A 25706-nucleotide genomic window follows, 5' to 3' on the forward strand; every position below is an offset into this window, starting at 1 on the left:
GCAACACATAGACCTCACAGTCAGAGTGTCAAACAGTCACAGCCCTTAAGGCCAAACACAATGCCAGACACACTAGTCATTGGTGACTCCATAGTCAGACACACTGACGTCCCGCTCACCAGACTGAGTAAGGAGAGGGTTACAGTAAGCTGCCTGTCGGGCGCTAGAATCCGCCACATAATGCAAGCACTCAGGTCTCTCAACAGCAGGTACAAATATGACTCAGTCATTGTCCACGCTGGTGTAAACGACCTGAGACGTACCTCCTTGGACTACATGAAAAGAGACATTGAGGAGCTCTCTGATTATGTAGCCCAGGCAGGTATGACCCTGACCTTGAGCAGTATCCTACCTTCACCAAGAATGATGCCACAATACAGAGATAAGATGATCAGCTTTAACAATTGGCTTAAACTCTGGTGTCATTCAAAGGGGATCAATGTCTGTCTGCCTGGGATGACATGCTGGACAAGCCACACTGCTTCATGAGGGACGGCTTGCACCTGTCACCCTGGGATTCGGATATTGGCAAAGGCTCTTGCCACCCCATAGTGCCTTTTTAGGCAAGGCTCAAATTCTAAACCTACCACCCTAGAACACAAAAATGGAAAAAGCTAAGGGTAATGCTGCTCAATGCCAGAAGTCTCAATCTCAAAATGCACGCACTCGAGGCCCTTCTCAGTATGGAGAACATCGATGTCTGTGCTGTGACAGAAACCTGGTTCAAGGCTCCTGAGAGCACCCCAGCACTATCAGGTTTTACCTCATACCATGCGTTCCGGCCCCAAAATCCGGACAATACCAAGAAAGGAGGGGGGATATCCATATTCATCAAGGACACCCACACCTCAAGATTGGTGGCGCATACGATGCATCGGAGACCATCCAGGTGCAATTAACCATAGGCAAGACTGTTCTGCAAATTGTAGCATGTTACAGGCCACCCTCACAAACTCAGGAACCTAACATGGCTTTCCTGAAAACACTGGAGGGGATAAATGTATCTCCAAACACCATCATACTAGGTGACTTCAATTACCCTAATATAGACTGGGAACACTACTCAAGCCCAAATACCCTAGCCCAAAAGTTCCTGGAATTCATAAACTCAAAACGCCATGGAACAACTGGTCACCATCCCCACAAGAGGAGAAAACATACTTGATCTCATCATCACGAACATGGGAGCACAATGTTCAACACCGGAAGTATACCCCTCACTGGTGAGATCAGATCACAAACTAATCTCGCTGGAGGTCCTCATCCCACCCCCACCTGAAATAAAAAGACCACAGTAAAGAACTTCTCGAAGCCGACTTCACACTTCTAAAGACTAGTGTGGTCTCCTTTAAGGCCCCGAGCCAGTAGGAAAACAGTACCCAAGCCGCTGAATCACTTACAAATGCCTTCTACCAGCACCTACAGGACTGCATGGATAAGGCAATCCCAAGCAAAACAAAGACTCTTTGTACCAAAGGCAAGCATCCAGTCTGTTGGACCCCAGCCATAAACAAACTCTACAACAAAAGGAGGAAGCTACTACAAGATAGAGCAAAATCCTTAAAAGGTAAGACACCTTTGATCACTACAAGTAAAAACTAAGAGCTCTCATAAAATCATCCAAAGCAAACTTTGAGAGAAAAATAGCTAAAGACTCAAAAGACAATCATAAGGCCTTCTTCAGCTATGTTAGAAACCTGGGAGGAAACTCCCAGATATGCTCAGAACTAGTTCAAAATGATGTGAAGATTACTGATCCTACAGACATTGCCAACATACTGGCTGACAGGTTCAGTGCAAACTTCTCCCAAAGGAGAGATATCTATACCAAGCGATTGTAGCCCCCAAACATCTCTAACGCCCAAGTGAGAACTGCTCTCTCCAAAGCAAAAAACACAGCATCCATGGGACCTGATGGTGTCCCCGGCTGTGTGCTCCACGAACTCAATGAGGAATTAAACCCACAGCTAGGACAGCTGTTTAATCATAGTCTCACCTCTGGATACGCACTCCAGGAGTGGCACTGCGACAGTGGTCCCACTTCATAAAGGCGGTGCCTCCACCGACCCTGGAAATTACCGGCCCATTAGCTTGACAAGCCTTATCTGCAAAGCCATGGAGAGGATCATAATGGATCTCATAAACAAAGACATAGGGAATTTGTAGACTTTGGATCCAACCCAGTTTGGCTTTGTCAAAGGCAGATCATGCCTTTTAAACTTGGTTGACTTTTGAAACAGTCACCAAAGCCATTGATGAGGGAAAGGCAGTCCATACAGCATACCTCGATCTGGTGAAAGCTTTCGATACAATACCCCACTCGGGTATCATTGAAAAACTCATCAGCTTAAATGTTAACCCATACATCACAAGATGGGTTGCAAACTGGCTGAGTGACAGAACCCACAGGGTCAGAGTTGCTGGCGCCATGTCAGACTCTAAGCCTGTCACAAGTGGTGTCCCACAGGGCTCAGTCCTGGGCCCACTCTTGTTTGGCATCTACTTCTCCAGTACAAGCAAACACAGGAGGGTTATGGCTGACAAAGTTTGCAGATGACTGCAAACTGGGCGCCATAGTCGAAAACACATCTGACACAGATATCCTTCAGAAAGGTCTCACAGAAACGGATAACTGGTGCCAGAGCCATGGCCTAAAGTTAAATGCCAAAAAATGCATAGTCATACCCTTCGGGAAAAACAAGGTTACCCTAGCTACCATATAGGTGGCAATACACTGAGCACAGAAGAAGTTATTAGGGACCTGGGGACCCAGGTTGACAGTAGCCTGTCATTCGACACCCATGTAGCTAAAGTAGTTAGGAAGACCTTCTACATTGCCCACCTTATCATGAAGGGATTCACATCTAGATCAAGGGAGGTCATAGTTTCCCTGTACTCATCACTCATCAGACCAATGATTGAGTACAATGCCCCATTCGGAATGTATCTGACCCGACACTTGCAGCAGCTGGAGAGGCCACAAAAGTTCCTCACCAAAAGGATAAAGGGACTCAAAAATCTGTCCTATGCTGCCCGACTGAAAGAACTTCAGCTCTATTCAGTCACTTACCGCTTGCTCAGAGGTGACCTGTGCCTGACATACAAGGCCATGTCAAACCCAGATTTGATGAATATGCTTCACCTCAATAAATCTAGATCCGTCAGAGCCACAAGGGCGGGAGACTTAAACCTTGACACGGCTATTAATAGGACGTGCTGGAGGGATAGATTCATCACCCAAAGACTCCCTATGCTGTGGAACAAAATCCCGGTATATGTGAGGCAGAGCACCTCGCTGGCCTTGTTCAAGAGAAATCTTGACCAATGGATGGGAGATCGCAGATATACCCCAGGGATTACCTCATTGCCACTGCTCGACAGAGGCACAGCAAAACAATGGGTATAGTTCCCCATACTAAAGGGTGGTGTAAGCCACAAAACTATGGGCTAGGCTTGTAAATGCCCTCGGGCAGATAGCCTAGTATAAACCTATGATATGAACCCATGAACCTATGAAGAGAGGAATGCCAAACCTACCTCCAAATCAGAAGACAGAAGCTCTAGAACAAATAACACACTTACTAAAGATGAGAGCTGTAGAAAGAGTACCATCTATGGAACAAGGGCAAGGATTTTACTCCAGACTCTTCCTGGTACCAAGAAAAGAAAACCAATGGAGACCTATTCTCGACCTGTCCGCTTTAAACACATACCTCATTGTTCCAAAATTCAAAATGCTGACCCTACAGCAGCTTCTTCCCATGCTGGGCAAGGAGTCTTGGCTGGTAACTCTAGATCTCAAGGAGGCATACCTGCACGTCCCCATACGACCAAATTGCAGAAGATACCTCAGATTTCTTGCAGGATCAGAGCATTATCAATTCTCAGCATTGCCCTTTGGCTTATCTACTGCGCCCAGAGTATTCACAAAATGCCTGGCATCAGTAATTGCTCATTGCAGGCTTCAGGGAATTCAAATTTACCCTTACCTGGATGACTGCCTGTTACAAGCGGACAACAAAAACAAATTAACAAAAGATTTGCAAAGGGTCATTCAACTACTACAAGCCCTGGGATACACAGTCAGTGTAAAAAAGTCAAGGCTGATACCATCCCAAAGGATAACCTTCTTGGGTGCAGATCTGGACACATCAAAACAAATGGCATTCCTGACAGTAGAAAAACAGGAGCAACTCCCTTTCTACTTCATGGCATTAACAAAGCAGAACCAGCTAACAGCAAGAAAGGTCCTGCAAGCTCTCGGCTACATGGCATCCTGCATAATATTGATTCCGCATGCCAGACTGCATATGAGAAAGTTACAGTGGTACCTAAGGAATTTTTGGTCTCAGCACAAGCACAGCCTAGAAACCCAAATTCCAATAATACGATGCCTGAAGCAAGAATTCCAATGGTGGGCTCAGGCCTGTCAATCAAACAAGGGACTGCCCTTCCACACCACTCAACCAAGCCAGACCATCACAACAGACGCCTCGGACCTCGGTTGGGGGGCACACATGCTGGACAAGTGCATACAAGGCTTATGGACTCAAGACCAGCTGCACCTACACATAAATCAAAAGGAAATGCTGGCAGTAAAACTGGCAATTCAGGCATTCAGACCATTTCTTCGACAGGGTCAACTGCTGATAAGGACGGACAACACCACAGTTATGTGGTACATCAACAAACAGGGAGGCACACATTCATACCCTCTATGCCGGATGGCAATGGACCTCTGGAATGTGGCACTGAGCTTCAACATTCAGTTACAAGCAATTTTTGTGCCAGGGAAAGAAAATATACTAGCAGACATCCTAAGCACAACTACCACGGATGCCCACGAATGGATGCTGCATCCGGACATCTTCAAAACCATTACAGGGAAATGGGGGCTACCAGAAATAGACTTATTTGCATCCCCACACAATCACCAACTGAAAAAATTCTGCACAAGGACGTACCACCCACTTGCTTGGAAAGTGGACTCCCTATCTTTCAGTTGGAAAAACCTGACAGCATATGCATTCCCACCTCTTCCTTTGATGCACAAGGTGCTATTGAAGATCAAAGAAGACCGTCCAAGGATCATCCTGATAGCTCCAGACTGGCCAAGGCAACATTGGTACCCATTACTGAGGAGTATGTCTCAGGAACAAATATGGCCTCTGCCCCTAGTTCCCTTGCTGTTAACACAGAACAACTTCAAAACCCTGCATCCAAACCTGAAAACACTGCAACTGGCTGCCTGGAACATTGCATAAGACCAAATAACCCAGATTTATCTCAAAGGGTTAAAGACATTATCTTGGAGGCTCGCAGACCCTCAACAAGAAAAAATTATTCAGCAAAATGGAAGAGGTATCTCATTTGGAGTACTGCAAAAGGAGAGAATGTGTCACTGGTAAACATAGCTAACATCCTGGAATACTTGGCAGAGCTCTTCCACAACGGCCTGTCCTATTCTTCCATTAAGATTCATGCATCAGCTATTTCAGCAAAATACAACTTGGATCCTCCAGTCTTCTCACATCCTCTGCTCAGGCAGTTTCCGAGAGGAATTAAAAATGTAAAACCACCTAGGAAGCCACCATTGCCAGCATGGGACTTGAACTTTGTGCTAGAAAAGTTGACACTCCCTCCTTTCGAACCAGCAGCAACAGCAGAATTACAATACTTATCATGGAAAACTGCTTTCCTGCTTGCAATCACTTCAGCAAGAAGGGTATCTGAGCTACAGGCATTAATGGCAGTACAGCCCTTCCTGATCTTCCATCAAGTTAGTGTCCATGAGAACTAATCCTACTTTTATGCCAAAGGTGGTCTCCAGGGTATCTTTAAATCAAGCTATCCACCTACCTACATTCTTCCCCAACCCACAGAACAGGGGAGAAAGACTGTTGCATACCTTGGATGTACATAGACAATTACGTTACTACCTGGACAAGACCAAGAGCAATAGAAAAACTGACCAGCTACTGGTAGCATATGCAACAGGAATGGAAGGAAAAGCAATTTCAAAACAGACAATCTCTAAGTGGATAGGAAATTGCATTAGATTTTGTTACTCCTACCATGGGAAGAAAACTCCAGAAAACATCAGGCCTCACTCTACAAGAGCTGCAGCCACTACCACAGCTTTTTACGAGGAGTGGCTACCAAAGACATTTTAGAGGCTGCTACTTGGAGCTCCGTGCATACATTTGCCAAGCATTATAATTTACCTTTATACTCCAGATCCCGAGCAGGTTTTGCCACTGCTGTTTTGCAAGGGATCTTAACTACACCATAATCTTATTACTCCTCCTCCCCAGTTTGGCTATGGTATTCTACCCATTTGTAAGGACTGCAGATGCATCCTTGAAGGACATAGTACAGTTTTGTACCTACCATAAATGTAGATGTCCGATAGGCATGCATCTGCAGTCAGGATTACCCACCCTCCTTCCCCTCTGTGGTACTCCTAGGGTATTTGCCCATCTTGTAGCTAGCTGGGGGAATCTATTGTGGTGTATTTGTTTGTATATATGTACATACATGCTTATTTTTTGTTTGCTCTCTACTATTTGGAACCATTTGCATTTATCCAAATTTAGCCTCCTAGAGGGCACCTGGCATCTGGGGCAAGAAACACTGAGGAAAATTGCGTCGGCTGATGCCTTTATACCCGAAGAACTTAAGCCCATGGACCCTGAAAATCTGGACAAGACAACACCACAGTGATGTGGTTCATAGATTCATAGGCTCATAGGTGTTTACTAGGCTAACGACCACAAGGGCCTTTTTAAGCCTAGCTATGCATCCCAAGTCTTTGAGTTCTGATACCCTTGATAAGTGTAAGCATGGGCCTGGAAGATGAACTATTTACAGGTTACCTGTTTGCATCAGAGACCTAGGTGCCAAACCAGGGATGAATTTCCAGTTTCCTATCCAGTTGTCCAGATTGCACTTGAATTGGGCTAAGGAGAAACTCTGCTTCATATGGATGGGGGGAGTCTGTTCCATAGACGGGGTAGTCTCTGGGATACATACCTATCACAACAGCACGGTCCTATTTATATCACTGGCAAGGTTTAAGTCTTTAGAACGGGTAATTCTGGTACTGTTTGTTTTGTGGATATGCAGGAGGTCCATCAGAGTGGGGTCTGACAATGCCCTCTATGCCAGGCATAGATCTCCCCTCAAAAGCCTGTAGGAGACAGAATACAGGGATAGAGCCTTGAGGTGGTCTGCATAGGACATATTACTTGCGCCTTGTATTCTCTTGGTGAGTAACCTCTGTGGACATTCCAGTTGCTGGATATGCCTGGTTAGGTATATACCAAAGGAGACATTGCACTCAATGACAGATCTGATTAATGTTGAATACAGTGGAACAATGACTTACTTGAACTTGGGTGCCATTTTTGGTACATAAACAATCAAGGGAGAGCTTTGACTTAACCTCTGTGCAGCCTTTTCAGGAAATTTTGGTTTCTAGCTCAAGAAATAGGGCTAACCCTCAGCTTTTTGTAATCCAGGTCAGAACAATACCCTGGCAGATTCTAGAAGTTTCTAGATCCCAGCAAATGGATGCTGAAAAGAGGTTTTCCTGGATCTAACCATACAGTGGGGGATCACTTCAGTGGGACCTGTTCAACTCTCACTACAAAAATCAACTGTAAAAGTTCTGTTACAGAACACAGAAAGCAGGAGTTTGGAAAACAGATGCATTCTCCTTCATATAAACAAACTGGTTCCTGTATGCATTCCTGCCCTTACCCCTGATCTCCAGAATACTGACAGAGTCAGGGCAGACAGACCCAGCATAGTAGCACCTTTCTGCCTGAGACAACTCTGGTTCTCCCTCCTCCTGACACTCTGTGAGGGGGGATTCTGCATGCACCCTGTCACAGGAAGTACATCTCCTCAGCCAATGTAAAAAGATCTGTCTTCCACCCCCACCTGGCCACCCTCAGGTTAACAGCGTGAAGGAGTGGTTTTGACACCAGGGAGTGCATACTATCCCAAGAACTTGCTTTCCATTCTAAGGGCAGCAAGGAAGCCCAATACCAGGAAATCATACCTAGCAAAATGGAAAAGATTTTTCCACCAGGTGTCAAAGCAAAAGCACAAACCCTTTTCAGGCAGACATTAACTCTGTCTAGCAGTTCCTGTCAGGTCTGTTTAGACAAGGACTTTCCTATTCCAGCATTAAGGTGCATGCATAAGCCATATCAGCTTGCCTGCACAGTACCCTATCTATCGTGTTGTACTCCCATGTGAAACGTTTTCTAAAAGAGGTGATTCATTTGAGACCAGCCAGAAGGAACCCTTTTCCTGCATGAGATCCAACTTGTGTTAGAAAAACTAACCTTGCCTCTCTTTGAACCTGCTGCCACTGCGTCTTAAAATGCTCACTTGTAAGACCACTTTTCTTACAGCTGTTAATTCAGCTAGGAAAGTTTCTGAATTACAAGTCCTCATGTGGAAAATCTTTCACAGCCTTCCACAGGGAAAGGGGATCACTCTCAGAACAAACCCATCTTTTATGCCCAAGGTGGTATCAGAATTTACTTCAGATAAAGTTATCCACTCACCAGTCTTCTTCCCAAATCCACAGAACAGGATAGGGCAAGTCCTCCACTCTCTGGAAGTGTACAGGCAGATCAGGTATTTATATAGGGCAAAAAACCTTAGTAGAGGAAAACTACTGTTAGCTATCGCAGGGGAGTAAACTGGGCAAGCCTGTCTCCAAACAAGACATGCAAAAATGGATAGCTAACTGCATTCATTTCTGCTTACACCATGGAAAAGATTTGCCTAGGTATATTAAAGCCCACTCCACCAGGCATGGGGCAACTACCATGGCTTTCTTTAAAGAAGTCCCTACCCAGGCCATCTTAGAGGCAGTCGCATGGAACCCCATGCACACCTTTATAAAACACTATAACCTAGGCAATGTCTCCAGAGCTAGAACAGGTTTTTTACTGCCATCCTGCCAAGTCTTATATCCTAGGGTCATAAAAATGACCCACAGCCCAAATTTTAGTTTTGGGAGTCCTAAGAATCAGTACAGTAGCATTGACTACAAAGAGCATAGTATAGTTTTTGTCCCACTTGCCATAATTGTAGATGTTTGAGTAGATGAATATTGCAGTACATTCTCCCACCCTCCAACCCCTCTGTCTGCCTACCACTGGTCTCCCTTGCTGGGTGAAAGGAGTAGAGGAGTTTTTCCCCTGAACGATGGCCCTTTTTTCTCCAACATGCCTTCTGTCTGGTCATTCCCCCTCCCCCACTTAAATTCAGAAAACTGGGAAGGTCATGTTGTCTTCATACGCCAGCTAAGGTTGCCAACTTTTCATGTCAAGACGTCTGGATATGTATGTGAAAGCAAAATGAGTGCAGAATAGAAGCGTGCGTTTAACCTCCCTTCAAGGAGATTGTCACATAATGTTACTGAGTGCAATCAAACATATTCTTGTGTTCTTCATTGTCATTGACAGTGTCCCTTAATTTTAGACTGTCCAAATAAATTTGTGACAGTTGGCAACCCTAGCACCAGCAGACACCCCTCTTATATCCTGACATCCAGACATATGTTTCCGACATCCATCAACTAGGGATGATGAAAACACACTGGAAATTGGGCCGCTATTGGCGTCTCCTTGGCAGAAATAATCAGTACTGTGACATTGATCTACTTGATCATCTACAGTTATGGTAAGTGGATCACAGTTTTACTTTTCTGGTATTTCTCGGGTGTCACAACATGATCTGAAAAGTGCCTTGGAGGGAGCTGCTACTAATTTTAGAAATACAGTATTGTCAGTCTTTAGGAGGTGTGCTTGACTACTCTTCCAAAAATTTTCTGATGAATTAAAAAATGTGATTATGATTGCTCCTTTTGATTGTGATTACATGTTTGGTACAGCAGCTAATCTATTCCTTAAACACTGGGATGACAGAGGTAAATTTATGGAAGGAGTATCGAAAATGTTTAATTTTCCCAAGTTTTCCTCCTTTAATCAAGATAATTTTCAGCAGTCTGTCAGGAAGGGTTCCTTTCCTTAAAAGATTACCACCCTTCAAACTTGTGAATATGCTGAGGCACAGCACCCATCAAGTCCCTCCTTTCTCAAGTTAGCTCTCCACAAGGCAGCCTGGCCATCAGTGGTTTCCAGCAATTGGGTGATAAACGTTTTTGGCAGCGATTTCGGATGGAAGTGCCAAAATCTTTTACCTCCATTCAGGGGGAAGTCCCCCCTAATCTTTTAGACCAGACTAGACTGTTATTCACTCCTATTATCCAGAAAATGCTGGATTTGGGTCATAGAACCAGTCCCTTCTCCAGAAAGTATGAGAGGTTTCTTTAGTTTTTTCTTGGTTCCTCCAAAACAGCAGTCATACAGACTGATGTGGAACTTCACCTTTTTGAATACCTTAGTTCATAATGCTCACCCTGAATGCAGTGCTTCCTGTGTTTCAGGACAACTGCTTCAAGGTTACCCTGGTCTTGATGGATGCCTTTCTTCTTATCCCCGTCGTTCATTGCTTCAGGGGACATCTGAGATTTGTTGAGTCTGGTTCATACTGTCTATTTTCTGTATTGCCCTTTGGGCTATGCATTGCAATGCGAGTGTTTTCCAAATGCCATGCTGTAGTAGTGGCCCATTGATGGACTCTGGGCATTCACTTTTTCCCATACTTTGATAACTTGTTTATCTGTGCAAAGTTGCTGTTCAGGTGTGTGTGTGTAATCACTAGGGAGAGACAGGATGAGACTTTCTCATCTAGAGTTAAAGTTGAACCTCCTAAAATCATATTTGACACCCTCATAAAGACCCATCATCCTGGGCTGCTTAATCAACTTCAACTAGAGTCTGGTTTTCCTGCCTGAAGACAAGGTCCTGTTGTAGCAGATAGTGTTTTTTGAATTCTCCCAAGGGAATGTCACTTCAAGAGAATTCCTAGAGTACATGTTTTTCATTTTACTACTGGGCCTATCCTCTCATGAGAAAAATTCAATTGTATGTCTGAAATTGTTAGATGCTGCACCTTTTTTTCCTGAAATACCAATTGCCATTGCTGCCCTTCATCAGATGAGAATTACAGTGGTGTAGAGATCAACTGAGTATCAATCCAAGCCCCCCCCCCCATGCCAGTGCAGTCTGTCCAGACAGATTCTTCTGACTTCACCTGGGGAGTTTTGTCAATGAGGATGCAAGTGCTAGCCACTGGGGAACATAGGACACATGGAAGCATATCATTGTCTAGGAGATGTTGGCAGTGTTTCAAGACTTGAAAGTCCCACCCTTGGACTCTGGTCCTCTTCTGGTGGTTACGGACATAACCACAGTGATGTGGTACCTCAACAAACTAAGGGGTACGAGGTATTAACCTCTGTGCCAATTGCCAGTGATAACTTGGGAGCAGGCTTCTCGGTATTCTTTGTCTTTAGGCATCATGCATCCTGTGATAACAGAACCTTATGGCAGAAAAACTGAGCAGATCCTGGGCAGACCCACACAAGTGGAAGCTCTGGGCAGTGGGTGATACAGGGTCTAGCCTAGAGAATAAATCTGCTCGCCTCCTTTCAAATCAGACAGCTGGAGAAATTCTGGTTCAGACATCCTTGCAGTCATGCTTGGATAGATGCATTCTTGTTCCGAGGACAGGAATGTTCCAATATGTATTTCCGCTCTTTCCATTTGAGTCACAAGGTGGCACTTTGAACTTTCAGATGATTTTGATGACCCTGTATTGGTCTAGGTAGTTTTGGTTCTTCCTGTTTATGATATTGGCTAAGAGCAGTTACCACAAAGTCCCTTACAAGCTGAACCTGCTCACACAATCTGAGGGGTAACTGGTGCACCTCTGTTTGGTGAAACTTCTATTGACAGCCTGGGTGATTCTATCTTGATTCTGTTTAGGCACTTGTTTCTTGAGGATGTGCAACAGAAGGCCAGATGGATGAGGTTTTCTAAGTGGTACATAAATAAAGAGAAGGGTCCATTATGGTTAATATCCCTGTGGTTTTGAAATACTGGTTTGCGCTACAGCAGGGTTGCTTAGCATATGCATCCATTAACGTGCATTTAGTGGCCATCTCTGCTTGGTTGACAATGGATTCCCATCTTTCATTCTTTCTTTCATTTTTGGTAAAACAGTCCATGAAAGGAATATTGCATATGAAACCCCCTCACAAGTAAATTCTTCCTTTATGGGATCTCTGCTATGTTCTTGAAAAATTGACCTTACCATTTTTTGAACCGGCAGCTTGTACTGATCTTAAGTTGTTAACCTGGAAAACTGTTTCTGAACTCTGCAAGGCGGGTTTCTGAGACGCAGGCTGTCATGGTGGGGACAACCTTACCTGATTTTCCACAGTAGTAGGGTTGTGTTATATACTTATCCTTTTTCTTTTTTTTAGGCCAAATGCGGATGTTCGTCGTGTTTCACTGTTGCAGTCCTAACTAATGGGTTATCCAGCTCTTGGTAGCCCTCGATCGGCCAGAATACCAAAGGCAAGTAAGTATGACATTGGCTGTCGTCGGTTGTAAAGGACGTCAGAATGTCCGACACAAAAGGCGGCAGCCGACGTCACTTCCTCAGTCTTCCTTGCTGCGGAGCCCGAAGCAGAAGCAATTTTGAACGAGTGCTGGTCGGCCGTTTACCTTTTTAGTTTCCGACTACAAAGTTGAAGTCAACTACAGCTAAGTACCCCATTGGGGATCCTCTTTTCTTGTTTTAACGAATGTCCAAAAAAGTTAATAATCGTCTTGCCTGTGGAAAGCAGATTCCCTATCGAGATTTTCATTCCTGTTGTATTATTTGTTTAGGCCTTGACCACAACGTTCTTAATTGTGATCTCTGTGCTTCCTTTAATCCACGTACTATTCGTCGTTGGGCTAAGCTTTTAGCTAAGCATTCTGGAGTGTGGCCTAAGTTTGTCTGTATTTGCCCGCTGGTCTTCAGGCTTCATATATTCCTAAGAAGTGTAAGGATTAGGACCGCGGCAGGCTTCATAGGGTCAGGTCTTCCGAAATATGACATTACACTTAAGTGCACTCTCCATGCAGGTCTGTAATACATCCATGTAAAAACACACGGACATTAAAGTCACAGTTTCATTTACTTTTCCAAACAGATGTTTTGCAGGACATGTAACAGTATATAGACTGAAATAAGCTTCCAACATGTTTATGTAATGGCAAAATGTGTTTAGGTAAGCATTAGGGGATGTTAATGGGTGCTGGCTTTAAATACAGTTTAGAGGCAGTTGTAACTCATCCTGATATTAAGCAGAATCTATGCAGAGAAGTTATATCTACCTAGAATATTACACCATTGCCACTTTTGTCAACAGCTTTAGCAAAGATGGCAGTTCTGAGGGTAAGTGGGATTAAGTGCTTAACTTCCACTAAAGTTCAGTGAAAAGAATGCTTTGCAAAAGCAGTTACTGACTGAAGAGACTGCAGCGGTGTAGGGTAGATACCGCTTCACTGTTAGAACATGAGTGACTGTACTTGGAAAGAACGGTGGGCATGTGGGGAGTTATGAACCAATTAGGCAGGCAAGTCAGGATGATAGGACTGGTAACCAGGTTAATTAAGCAATAACCCATGCCTGGGTGTGAGCAATGCTGGATTTACCCATGGTTGGTGTGGTTTGGTCACGAGGGCGAAGCCTGAGTGACCAAACAAAGACAACCGTGGGTAAATCCAGCATTATCCACACCCAGGCGTGGGTTATTGCTATTATTCAGTGAGATTATTTAAGAAAATAATACTTACTTTTCTTAAATAATGTCCTTGTATAACGGTGCCGTACTGTCCTTCTGCCGCTGGACAGCTCAGCTTTGCCATTGCTGATGTACTGCGCATGCGTTTGGAAATTGCGTTCCCATGCATACCCAGTATATCAGAGCTCGGGAAAGTAAGCAACGTAGAAAAGAAATTCTCCGTTGATACATTTTTTTTTTTTTTTCTTTTTTTAATTCTTAAAATTCAAGAATATATCAACGGAAAAAAGTCCGGGTGACTGGACCTTTTTCCATTGTATATTCTCAATGGGCACGCTGGTTGGGCTGGCCAATCAGCGTGCTTGTTTTACGATGTTACTGGCCAGTCGTCGTATAATTGAGGTGAATGTACCCCTTTGTGGGAGGGGCAGGTGTGTGTTGCGTACTAGTTAAATTGATAGGAGCAGTGGTCCTTGCCTTTCCAAAATATTCATTATTGGTGTGATATGTGGGGATGCACAAGCCAGTGCATTTCTTTGTGCCGGTCCCAAGCCTGGATAAATGGGGAGGGTTGCGTCAGGAAGGGCATCCAGCATAAAATTTTGCCAAATCATACATGCAGACAAAAGTACACATAATACATACCGGATCGGTCGAGGCCCGAGTTAACAATGACCACCACCAGTTCTGTTGGCCAACAGGATGCTGGTGAAAATTGGGCTACTGTTGGCCGAAGGAGGAGAAGAGGTGGAAGGCATGGCCGAAGGCAGGTAAAGGCTAGGACTGTGATAGTGAGGGTCGGAACTTTGAATGTTGGCAGTATGACTGGTATAGGGAGAGAGCTAGCTGATATGTTGGACCGAAGGAAGGTTGGTTTATTGTGTGTACAAGAGACCACATGGAAGGGGAGCAAGGCTAGGTGTATCGAAGGTGGGTTCAAATTGTTTTATTATGGTGTGGATGGATGGAGAAATGGCGTAGGCATTATCCTGAAGGAACAGTATGCTAAGAGTGTTTTGGAGGTGAAAAGAGTGTCTGATTTTAACAAGAGGGAGGAGCATAGGGTGACATACAAGAGTGGAGGAAGATGCACACAGGTGGATTATATCTTGTGTAGAAGGGCCAGTCTGAAGGAGATTGGAGACTAAAGTGGTGGCAGGGGAAAGTGTAGTTAGGCAGCATAGGATGGTGGTTTGTGGGATGACATTGGTGATCAGGAAGAGGAGGAGGAGTGTGAGGGTAGCACCAGGGATCAAATGGTGGAAATAGAAAAATGGTAATTGTGAGGTAATGTTCAGGGAAGAGTTAAGACAGGCACTGGGTGGCAGCAAAGAGTTACTGAATAGCTGGGTAACTACAGCAGAGCAAGTAAGAGAGATGGCTGGAAAGGTGCTTGGTGTGACATCTGGAAAGAGGAAGGAGGACAAGCAGACCTGGTGGTGGAATGAAGTAGTACAGGAGAGTATACAGAGAGGTTGGCGAAGAAGTGGGATTGTCAGAGAGATGAAGAAAGTAGACGAGCATAAGGAGATGAGGTGCATGGCAGAGAGAGGTGGCGAAGGCTTAAGGATAAGACGTATGACGAGTTGTATAAAAGGTTGGACACTGAGGGAGAAAAGGACCTGTACCGGTTGGCTAGACAAAGTGACAGAGCTAGTATGTATGTGCAGCAGGTAAGGGTGATAAAGGATAATGAGGGCAACATACTCACAAGTGAGGAGAGTGTGTTGAGCAGATGGAAAGATTACTTTGAGGGGCTGATGAATGAAGAGAATGAGAGGGAGAGAAGGTTGGATGATGTACAGATAGTGAATCATGAAGTGCAGTGGATTAGCAAGGAGGAAGTAAGGATAACTTTGAAGAGGATGAAGAACGGAAAGGCTGTTGATCCAGATGACATACCTGTGGAAGCGTGGAGGCGTTTAGGTGAAATGGCAGTGGAGTTTTTAACTAGATTGTTTAATGAAATCTTGGAAAGTGAGAGGATGCCGGAGGAATGGAGAAAGTGTTTTGGTACCGATTTTTAAGAATAAGGGTGATGTGCAGAGCTGTAGTAACTACAGAGGGATTAAATTGATCAGTCACAGCATGAAGTTATGGGAAAGAGTAGTGGAAGCTAGGTTAAGAAGGGAGGTGATGATTAGTGATCAGCAGTATGGTTTCATGCCAGGAAAGAGCACTACAGATGTAATGTTTGCTTTGAGAGTGTTGATGGAGAAGTATAGAGAATGTCAGAAGGAGTTGCATTGTGTCTTTGTGGTTTTAGAGAAAGCATATGACAGGGTGCCTAGAGAGGAGTTGTGCTATTATATGAGGAAATCGGGAGCATCAGAGAAGTATGTAAGAGTGGTAAAGGATATGTGCGAGGGTAGTGTGACAGCGGTGGGAGTGACAGATGCTTTTAAGGTGAAGGTGAGATTACATCAAGGTTCAGCTCTGAGCCCTTTCTTCTTTGTAATGGTGATGGGCAGGTTGACAGACGAGATCAGACAGGAGTCCCTGTGGACTACGATGTTTGCAGATGACATTGTGATCTGTAGTGAGAGTAGGGAACAGGTGCAGGAGACCCAGGAGAGGTGGAGATATGCTCTAGAGAGAAGAGGAATGAAGGTCAGCAGGATTAAGACAGAATATGTGTGTGTGAATGAGAGGGAGGATATAAGAATGGTGAGGATGCAGGGAGTAGAGGTGGCGAAGGTGGATGAGTTTAAATACTTGGGATCAACAGTTCAGAGTATTGGTGAGTGTGGAAGAGAGGTGAAGAAGAGAGTACAGGCAGGATGGAGTGGGTGGAGAAGAGTGTCAGGAGTGATTTGTGACAGACGAGTACCAGCAAGAGTGAAAGGGAAGGTATACAAGAGGGTAGTAAGACCAGCTATGTTATATGGGTTAGAGACAGTGGCATTGACAAAAAGGCAGGAGTCAGAGCTTGACGTGGCAGCGTTGAAGATGTTATGATTTGCACTGGGTGTGACAAAAATGGACAGGATTAGGAATAAGTATATTAGAGAGCCAGCCCATGTTGGAAGGTTTGGAGACAAAGCCAGAAAGGCAAGATTACATTGGTTTGGACATGTGCTGAGGAGGGATGCAGAGTATATTGGGAAAAAGATGCTAAGAATGAAGCTGCCAGGTAACAGGAAAAGAGGAAGGCCTAAGATAAGGTTTATGGATGTGGTGAGAGAGGACATGCAGGTGGTTAGTGTGACAGAGCAAGATGCAGAGCACAGAAAGAAATGGAAACAGTTGATCTGCTGTGGCGACCCCTAACAGGATCAGCCGAAAGAAGAAGAGGTGTGATATGTTGCTCGATTGTAATTATGTATGTAGCATTGCTTTGTGGCTGCATTTGTGATTCAATATTATTTTGAAAGTATCTGTTCCTGCACTGCCTTACATATTTTTTTGCAGTGATTTTGTTTGCCTGTGGGTTTAGTGAGGTTGATGGACAGTGTTTTGGGAGCTAGTAGAGAATCACAAATGCAGGTATTATGAAAACTAGTAGTGAGAGAATCACAAAGCTAAGCAATGTAATGCTTGGTTCACTTAGGCTGACAATTTCTCTACTTAATAGATAAGTTTCTAATCCTAGTTAACTAACATATTGATTATCCCCACCCCTTGTAAAAGTTACTTAATTTATGTCCCATACTTTCTTGAATTCTGTCATTTCTGGACCGGCTGCTTTGTCAGAAAAGCTACAACTTTGGAAGAAATGTGTTTTCTAAAGTGAGAAATTTGGAATTGGGCAGCCAGGCACAACAAACTGTGCTTTGCTACATCCAGCTGAGGACATTGCTGTGATTACCACTAACCTATAGAAAGAAACCAGCAATCACATGCCTTCTGAGGAAAGCCAGGATATTTGCATAGAATTACCGTGCTGCACTAGCATAAATAATGTTGACTGTGGAATATTAGGCCAGCAGCAGTTAACGTGTTGTACACTACACTAGTCTGTAATGTGATCATAACCTTGACATGTTCATTGGAAGTCCATTAGTGAAGGATACACTACATGCTTGGATCAGCAGGTGGGAAAATGCTTTAAAATGTTAGAGAGCATATAAACACCCATGTTTTTGACAGTTTGGACTTTCTAGGTAAACAGATAAAAATATAGTTCTGTCCACCACACAATATTTCTGTGTGTATGTGGGCACTGTAACATAAAGAGAAATAAAGGTAATGAGCTGAATTAACACATTTCAGAAAATATTTTAAAAAACGTTCTGTTTCATTCCTGTTTGATACATCTTGCAGTAGATGCGAAATTGAGCAAAATGTTGTTTCTTCTGTAAACAGTTCTTTCATACTCTATGCATTTTAGCATCCTTACTTCCATGTGATCCTTTTTTTTAAGGACCCTAAAGTTCCCCCCTCCAAACTGGGCTGTCTAGTGCACTGATTATTCAGTACTTGCTGTCCTGTAAAAAGTTTTTGATGTACTTTGTGTATTCTTAGTTAATGATTTTTTTTCCCTGTATCTTATTATTAGAGGGATGATGCCACACCGGACCTTGACTTGGTTGCTGATGTCATCTTGCATATTAATGCTCATGGAGATCCAGGTATGTGCAGTTGGAACAGGGTGTTGGGAAGGTAAGATGCTGAAATAATGGTTGCAGAGTTCCATTTTGCTGTCTTAATACATGTAAAGCTCTTACATAATTCTGCATGAAGCAGACATTTTGTGCATATTTTCCCTGTTTCCCTCCTCTATTTTTTTTTTTTTTTCCACAAGAGCTTAGAATGAGCTAGACAAGTAAGACTGCAACCTTGTCATTTGCCCTGGTAATCTATCCTTTAGACTACAGCTGATCCTCTGATAACTTGCCTAATTGCCTATTCCTTAATACATATTTGGTTGGACGTTATTTTTGTCTACTTTTCTCTACCCCAATCTGTTCAGATTCTGTACTCATCATCACTTCCACATCTTTACTTAACCTCTTCCTATCACCTCTTCCCCATTTATACTGATTAATCCTAATCTCTGTCCCCCGGTATAGTTGCCTATGTCTTCTACTTATTACTGCTGTGAATTGACAAAGGGCGCTCTCCAGAGTTTTATATATAGTGTTTTATTTGCTTTTTCTCATTGTTCTTTTTGTATCATATTTTTGTTACATCTGACTTAGTGCTGCTGATTTTTTTTTTTTTTTTTGCAATGTATAATTTTCAGCTGTTTTTTTTTTTTTGTTTTATGTAATGTCTTTGAAAAAAAAATTTCTGTCTCACACAGACCAAGAAGACAGGACTTTAGCTTACGAAGCAGTGCATATGTACCACAACTGTCCTGTATTTGTGGAAGTTCGCAACCTATGTTGCATCATTGCACTCACTGCTAAAGGACAGGGAGCGTGGCAGGCTGGAAAAACAGCCAGAGGGAAATGATTGCTCACCATTCTTCTAGCTGTGGCCTTTTAGTGCCAGCCAAAAAAATGAAAGGCTACTTGAGGCAAATCCTTCCAGGCAAGGGAGGCTGCCTTCCAATGGGTAATGTACTGAAGCAGCCAGATAGAAAGAAGGGGATGTATGGAGCAAAAACACAAATAAATGCAGACTCCTGGATATTTAAACTTGTGTTTACACCTTGTGTTTGTTTACCTGCTAAAGACAATGAACTACCATCCTTTTAAATATGTGAATGTCAGTCTGCACTTTTAAATAGGCGGCCACAGTGGTGTAGCGGTTAGCATTGCCATCTCCCAGCAAGAGATTCTCTGGTTCGATCCTCGGCTGAGGTGCCTTCTGTGCGGAGTCTGCATGTCCTCCTTGTGGTCTTGTAGGTTTCCACCAGGTGCTCCGGTTTCCTCCCACATCCCAGAGACACATGCTATAGGTGGATTGGGCAGTCTAAATTGGCCCTAGGTGTGTGTGTGTGTGTGTGTGTGTGTGTGTGTGTGTGTGTGTGTGTGTGTGTGCCTTCTGTGGAAGGTTGGGCGCCGGGCTAGCAACTCGACACCGTAAAAACTCCACTGCCAATCATGAGCAGACAGGTGATCCACTGTGGCGACCCCTAACTGGGACAAAAACTGGAAGAAGTCTGCACTTTTAAATAGCTTTTGGTACATTTGAAACAATGGCATGAGATACCACTTTTAAGATATGTTTTTACTTCTGATATCACACTAAGGCAGTAAAGTTGTTACAGATGTTTACAGAGCATCTGTCAAAACACTCTATATCACTTTGCTAGGAAATGAATGGCAAAGTGAGCAGCTTAAGGGCTTTGCAGGGCTGCAGGTGTTGCATACAAGAGCAGGACTACAGTTTTGAAATGGTTTATTTTCTACCAAAATTCTCATGTTATATATTTGTATGGTGTGTGTGTGTGTGTGTGTGTGTGTGTGTGTGTGTATATACATGCACGTGTGTGTGTATATGTATATATATATATATATTTTATATTTTGTTTGCCACTTGAATAAAGATGTGATTAGAGGGCTCTGTATCCTGTGGTTGGGTAAATGTTTACCTGTTTTAGGATTTTTCTGCTAGATATTTAACTATTTCTCTACTTCTTTCCATATGGTTAGAGTACATCAGTGACATTTCTTAATCTTTATCCCTTTCTAAAGGAATTGTTTTTTTCATGCCATCCCTACCAAAAAAAAGGCTCGTCTAGCTTTGAATAGCTTTTATTGTATTAGAGCATAGTCATTGATGGTTTCTTGTTGTAGTTAGATCCTTTCCTTCTGGGACAACATTTTCTCTCTGGTGATAGTTGTTACGGCTATTTTTTTTTAATATGACAGATTTGACCACAGAGTTTAAAAAAAATTATATCTTGCAGGTAGAAAATCCTGCCCCAAGACCCTAATTCCCTTTCTGTTGCTTAGATGTATTTCACCTAGAAGTTGAGTGTCAGCCGTCTGCCTGCTTTAGGGGCCAGGGCACTTCCTGGTCATTGAGATAAGTTGTTTAAGAACCTCCTCCCCTTCTCAAAGAAATCTGGCAGTGATTGCGATTGAAGAGACTGAGAAATAGAGGATTATGGAGAAAGAGAGCAGGAAAGCTTGAAGAAAAGTAGAGGAAGAGTGTCTGGATCAGTCAGGTGTATATAACCAGGCACTAAACTCTCAGAAGTACGGATCTATTCCACTTCTCCTGTGAGCTTGCTAGCCCTAGGTTCCAATCACATTTTTTTTTTTACAAGATGGACCCAGAAATTCACCTTGTCCCACCATCAGTGACTTTGTCATTCAGGTCCTTCCGATCTTTGAAGAGTCTGTTAAAGCCAGCATTGACTATGTGGAAATTCCTACAGAACCAGATCCAGTCAAGGATCCTCCTGGCACTTATGGAGGCTCTGGGTATGGTTCCTGCTGCTCTGACCTTAGTTTCTTCTGTGACATTTCGACTTTTGGATCCAACACCTATGATTCTGAGTTACCCCAAGTGACACCGGTATTGGAGCTGACTAGTGCTATCAACTTTAAATTTTACTGTTTTCCTCACCCAACGGACTCTGGCCATGTCTGATCAGGATTAGTTTCGGAGCCAAAGTTTTGGAGCTGAGGCTTGGGGGTCCGAGTTGACTTTGACGTTTTCAGGGACAATCCTTGCCCTTGGGTGCTTTGGCTGAGGACACTGGGCACAGTTTTCTGTCTTGGAGCCAAGTTGGATTGGAGCTGGAGATGTCTCTATTCATTCATATTTTGTCATCTTCACAAAAAACCACTAGGAAGGTTTACCTTGTCAAATGGAAAAGATTCAAATTATGGGTTTCTTTGAAAGGTTTGAACAACTTTTCAGCTTTACTTTCCATTTTAGATTTTAGTGGAATTGTTTCAAAAAAATATTAGTTTCTTAGCCATCAAAGTGCAGTTAGCAGCCATTTCTGTTTTCCACTTGGACCAAAGTCAAACTTCCATTGCTTCCTTGAAAATTTGCAGAGCCTTTTTGAAGGGAACCTTTCTCCGAAGACCTTAAATTAGGGATCCAGTTCCTCTGTGGGTCATTACTATCATGTTTCAGCATTATCTAGGGCTTCCTTACTTGAAAAATAGTTTTCTAGTAGCAATTACGTTCAGCTGGGAGGATTTCTGAGGATAGCACATCTTTTTGAACTAATCTTCATTTTCTACCAAAAGTGGTTTAAGTGATTCTTAATCAGACAAGCAATCTGCAAGTGTTCTTTTCAAAATTTTCAAACAAAAGGGAATATACTATAATTTGATGGATGTTCAATAACTCAGGTTTTATTTAGATTGCACAAAGGATATCAGAAAATCAGACCAGCTTTTTTTTTTCTTTTTCAAAGACTGAATTGGGGCAAGAAGTTTATAAAGTGACTGAATCCAGGTGGCTCTCCAACTGTATTTCCTTTGTTTTTCAAAATGAGTATGTTTATCTGACAAACCAAAGGCTTATTCAGCCATAGCTGTGGCTACTGCTACTCCACATCTTTCTTTACTAGAGTTCCCATTGATGAGATTTGTGCTGTGGCTACTTGGTCTGCAGTCCTTACCTTTGTCACATTACAGATTGAATCTATGTCTTGCGTCATTTAGCTCCACCATACTTCTGAATATCATTCCATGAGACCGGGGAACAAACTTTGATACAGCATCCCAGATGGAATTCCTTACTCCAGAAAAAGAAACCTAGGTGACAGACTACTTCTCTCAAATGGCCACCAGAACCCAGTTATCCATAAGGAAAATCCTGCAAGCTCTAGTGCTCATGGCCTCCTGCATTCAACTAATTCTGTATGCTAGACTGTCTATGTATAAACTGCAATGGTACTTAAAAAGTTTTTGGTGTCAACATTCTCAGGTCCTGGAAACTATCCTACCTATGATACCTTGTCTAAGGAAAGAGTTCCTTTGGTGGGGAGAAGCATGCAGCCAAGGGGCTTCCCTTTACACAACCCCACACCACCCAGACCCTAACCACAGACCCATCATACTATGCCTGGGGTGCACATCTGGACGGCAGGTGCATTCAGGGTCACTGGAGCCCAAATCAAATTCATCTGCACATCAGCCAAAAAGAGAGGCTAGCTATTCTGCACACACTGACAGTTTTCAGATCCCTACTCTCTCCGGGGCCTCTACTAATCAAAACCAACAACACCACAGTGATGTGGTACATAATCAAGCAGGGGGAACCCACTGTTAACCCATTCTGCAGGCTAGCCATGAACCTCTGGAACACTGCCTCAGCCATGCATATTTACCTTCAAGCTCAATTCCGGCCAGGCAAACAAAACTCTCTGGCAGACAACTTGAGCAGAAATCTCTTAGACCCACATGAGTGGCAATTAAACCACAATACCTTCAACCTTGTGACCCAGGAATGGGGAACTCTGAAGGTGGACCTATTTGCCTCCCCGTACAACCACCAGCTCAGCAAGTTCTGCACCAGGGAATCTCACAGCAAGGCCTGGAAAGTGGATTCCCTATCCTTCCAGTGGGCAAACCTCTTAATATGTCCTTTTCCCCTCTACCTCTTCTTACAAGAGTATTACTCTAGATTAGGGAGGAAAGACCAAGGGCAGTCCTGATTGCCCCAGACTGGGCATGCCAACACTGGTACCCACTACTGCGCAGCCTGTCATCGTTACCTCCATGGCACCTCCTCCATATCCCAACTCTCCTGACTCAGCAGGAGGGACAGTTCTTGCATCTGCAATTGCAGACCCTGAACCTTGCAGGCTGGCTTTTTCCTTGACTTCTCCTCCAGTGGCCTGCCTAAGCAAGCGGGTACTGGATGTCATACTTAAGTCAGATGACCCAGTACTAATAAATCCAATGCTGACAAATGGAAAAGGTATTGTTCCTGGATCCAGACTAAAGGAGCGGACCCAGCTCAGCCCTCCTTACCTCTCATCCTAGATTACCTGGCAGACCTACTCCACAGGGGCCTATCCTTCTCTTCCATTAAGATCCATGCCTGTGCCATCGCTGCTCATTACAGCACTGAGACACCCCTCTTCTCACACCCTCTCATCAAACAGTTCCTGAGAGGGGGCTAACAACTTAAGGCCACCAAGAAGAACCCCTACCCCTGCTTGGGACCTTAACTTTGTGTTGGAAAAGCTCACACTATACCCCCCTTTGAGCCTGCAGCGTCAGCAGAGTTTAAGTTCCTCTCTTGGAAAACCGCCTTGCTTCTGGACATTACTTCAGCCAGAAGAGTGTCAGAGCTACAAGCACTTATGGCTGTGGAACCCTTCATCATTTTTCATGCTGACACGGTCTCCCTCAGGACTAACCCAACTTTACTGCCTAAAGTGGTGTCCAGGGCTCTCAGCCAATATGTCCATTTGCCCACTTTTTCCCCTAATCATCAGAATAAGGGGGGAAAGGATCTTGCACTCTAGATGTGCACAGACAGCTCAGATTCTGCCTTGATAGGACTAAGCCCTTTAGGAAATTTGACCAATTACTAGTCAGCTTTGCACCAGGGGCAGAGGGCAAGGCCATATCAAAGCAAACCAACTCCAAATGGATAGCACACTGTATACATTTCTGTTACAAACACCATGGAAAACACATTCCACTAGGACAACTTCAACCTCTACAGCCTTTCTCAAAGGAGTCCCTAACAGAGACATTCTGGAAGCTGCAACTTGAGTTTTGTTCATACCTTCACCAAGCATTACCACCTGCCTATCTTTTCCAAATCCAAGGCGGGCTTTGCAACTGCAGTCCTGCAGGGCATACTAGCCAGTCCCAACTCTTCTTGACTGCCTGCACCCATTTTTCAGCTTTGGGAATCAACCCAAGTGTGATGACTGCAACAATGAAACACGAAGAATATAGTACAGTTGTGTACACTTAGTATAAATGTAGATGTTCGAGGGTATTCACTGTTGCAGTCCTGGTTTCCCACCCTCCAGCCCCCTTGTCTGTCTCTCTCTTCCTCACTCCTTACAAGGTTATTGGTATTTACTTTTTACTGATGGTGTTTTTCCACCATAACTTAGCTCCCTATTTGGGGCTCCTGACATTTGGGGCAAGAAAAACTGATGTAACGACGTTGGCTGCCTGTTTTTATACCACTGATGACCTGATGTCAGTCCTGGAACAACAGCAACCGATGCATAAATACTAAGCCTCTGGTATTCGGGCTGACTGAGGGCTACCCCTGGCAGGATAACCCAAGTGTGATGACTGCAACAGTGAATGCAATCTAACATCTACATTTATGGTAAGTGTACACAACTGTACTTTCTACCCTTTCTGAGGAAGGATGACTGGATGTGCTCAGTAGATCATCGGGATACTTGCTGCAAAGATATCATAGCAATCTAGAAGGTTTCTCTGCTTTTTGCTGGGGGCCAATTGTTTCTGATTTTAGAGCACTGCACTTGGGTCTCACCATAGCCCCCAGGGTGTTCAACAACTGCATGGCAGTGATGGCAAGGTTTCTGGGTGTTCCCTTATCTAAATAACTAGCTGCTAACCACTCTCACCAGAGATCTACTAATTCACTGCTGGGACTTCTTGCTAAAATTCTCTCACCACTTAAAGATTGCAGTGAATTTGAAGAAAAAACTGCTGACACGTACTCAGGCAATAGAATTATTAGCATACCACGTGGACACAACATCCTAAATAGCAGCTCCCTTAATCAAGAGTTCTGTCTAGCCAGTCCTCCAAAGTTCTCTCATCCTTCAGTTCCCCAACAAATCTAATTTTTTCTCTGTTGGGATTAATGGATACATTGATTACACTGGTTCCATGGGCAAGATATTACATGAGTGCTGCAGTGGACCTTTTTTGTTTACTGGTCATTGTTACATCAGTCTCTCTACTTTCCAGGATGACTCGCATCAATATGCAGCTGTCACCTTCTGTGGTCATTGACCTTCCCTCTTGTCTCATGGGGTCCGCCTTTCAGCGTTCTACCCATGATGAACACTGTGATCACAGATGACTCTCTTCTGGAGTGGGGTGGGGGCATTTTGAATTGCATGTTGTTCATGAATGAGGTCCGTCTTTACATCAGTGTTTTGGAGATGAGG

The 25706-nt window shown here is 43.8% G+C and overlaps 1 protein-coding gene across 1 annotated transcript in view; it reads left to right on the forward strand.

Annotated features, from left to right (window-relative positions):
• Positions 1 to 25706, forward strand: part of DHX30 (DExH-box helicase 30) — a 1694732-nt gene that overhangs the window by 457336 nt on the left and 1211690 nt on the right. The window contains exon 11 of the mRNA XM_044066068.1: positions 18225 to 18297. Coding sequence (XP_043922003.1) covers positions 18225 to 18297 — 73 coding nt within the window. The remainder of the gene's footprint in view (positions 1 to 18224; positions 18298 to 25706) is intronic.

Source organism: Protopterus annectens, chromosome 3.part0 (assembly GCF_019279795.1).
Source record: "Protopterus annectens isolate FY-2018-M chromosome 3.part0, PAN1.0, whole genome shotgun sequence".
NCBI classification, from domain to species: domain Eukaryota; kingdom Metazoa; phylum Chordata; order Ceratodontiformes; family Protopteridae; genus Protopterus; species Protopterus annectens.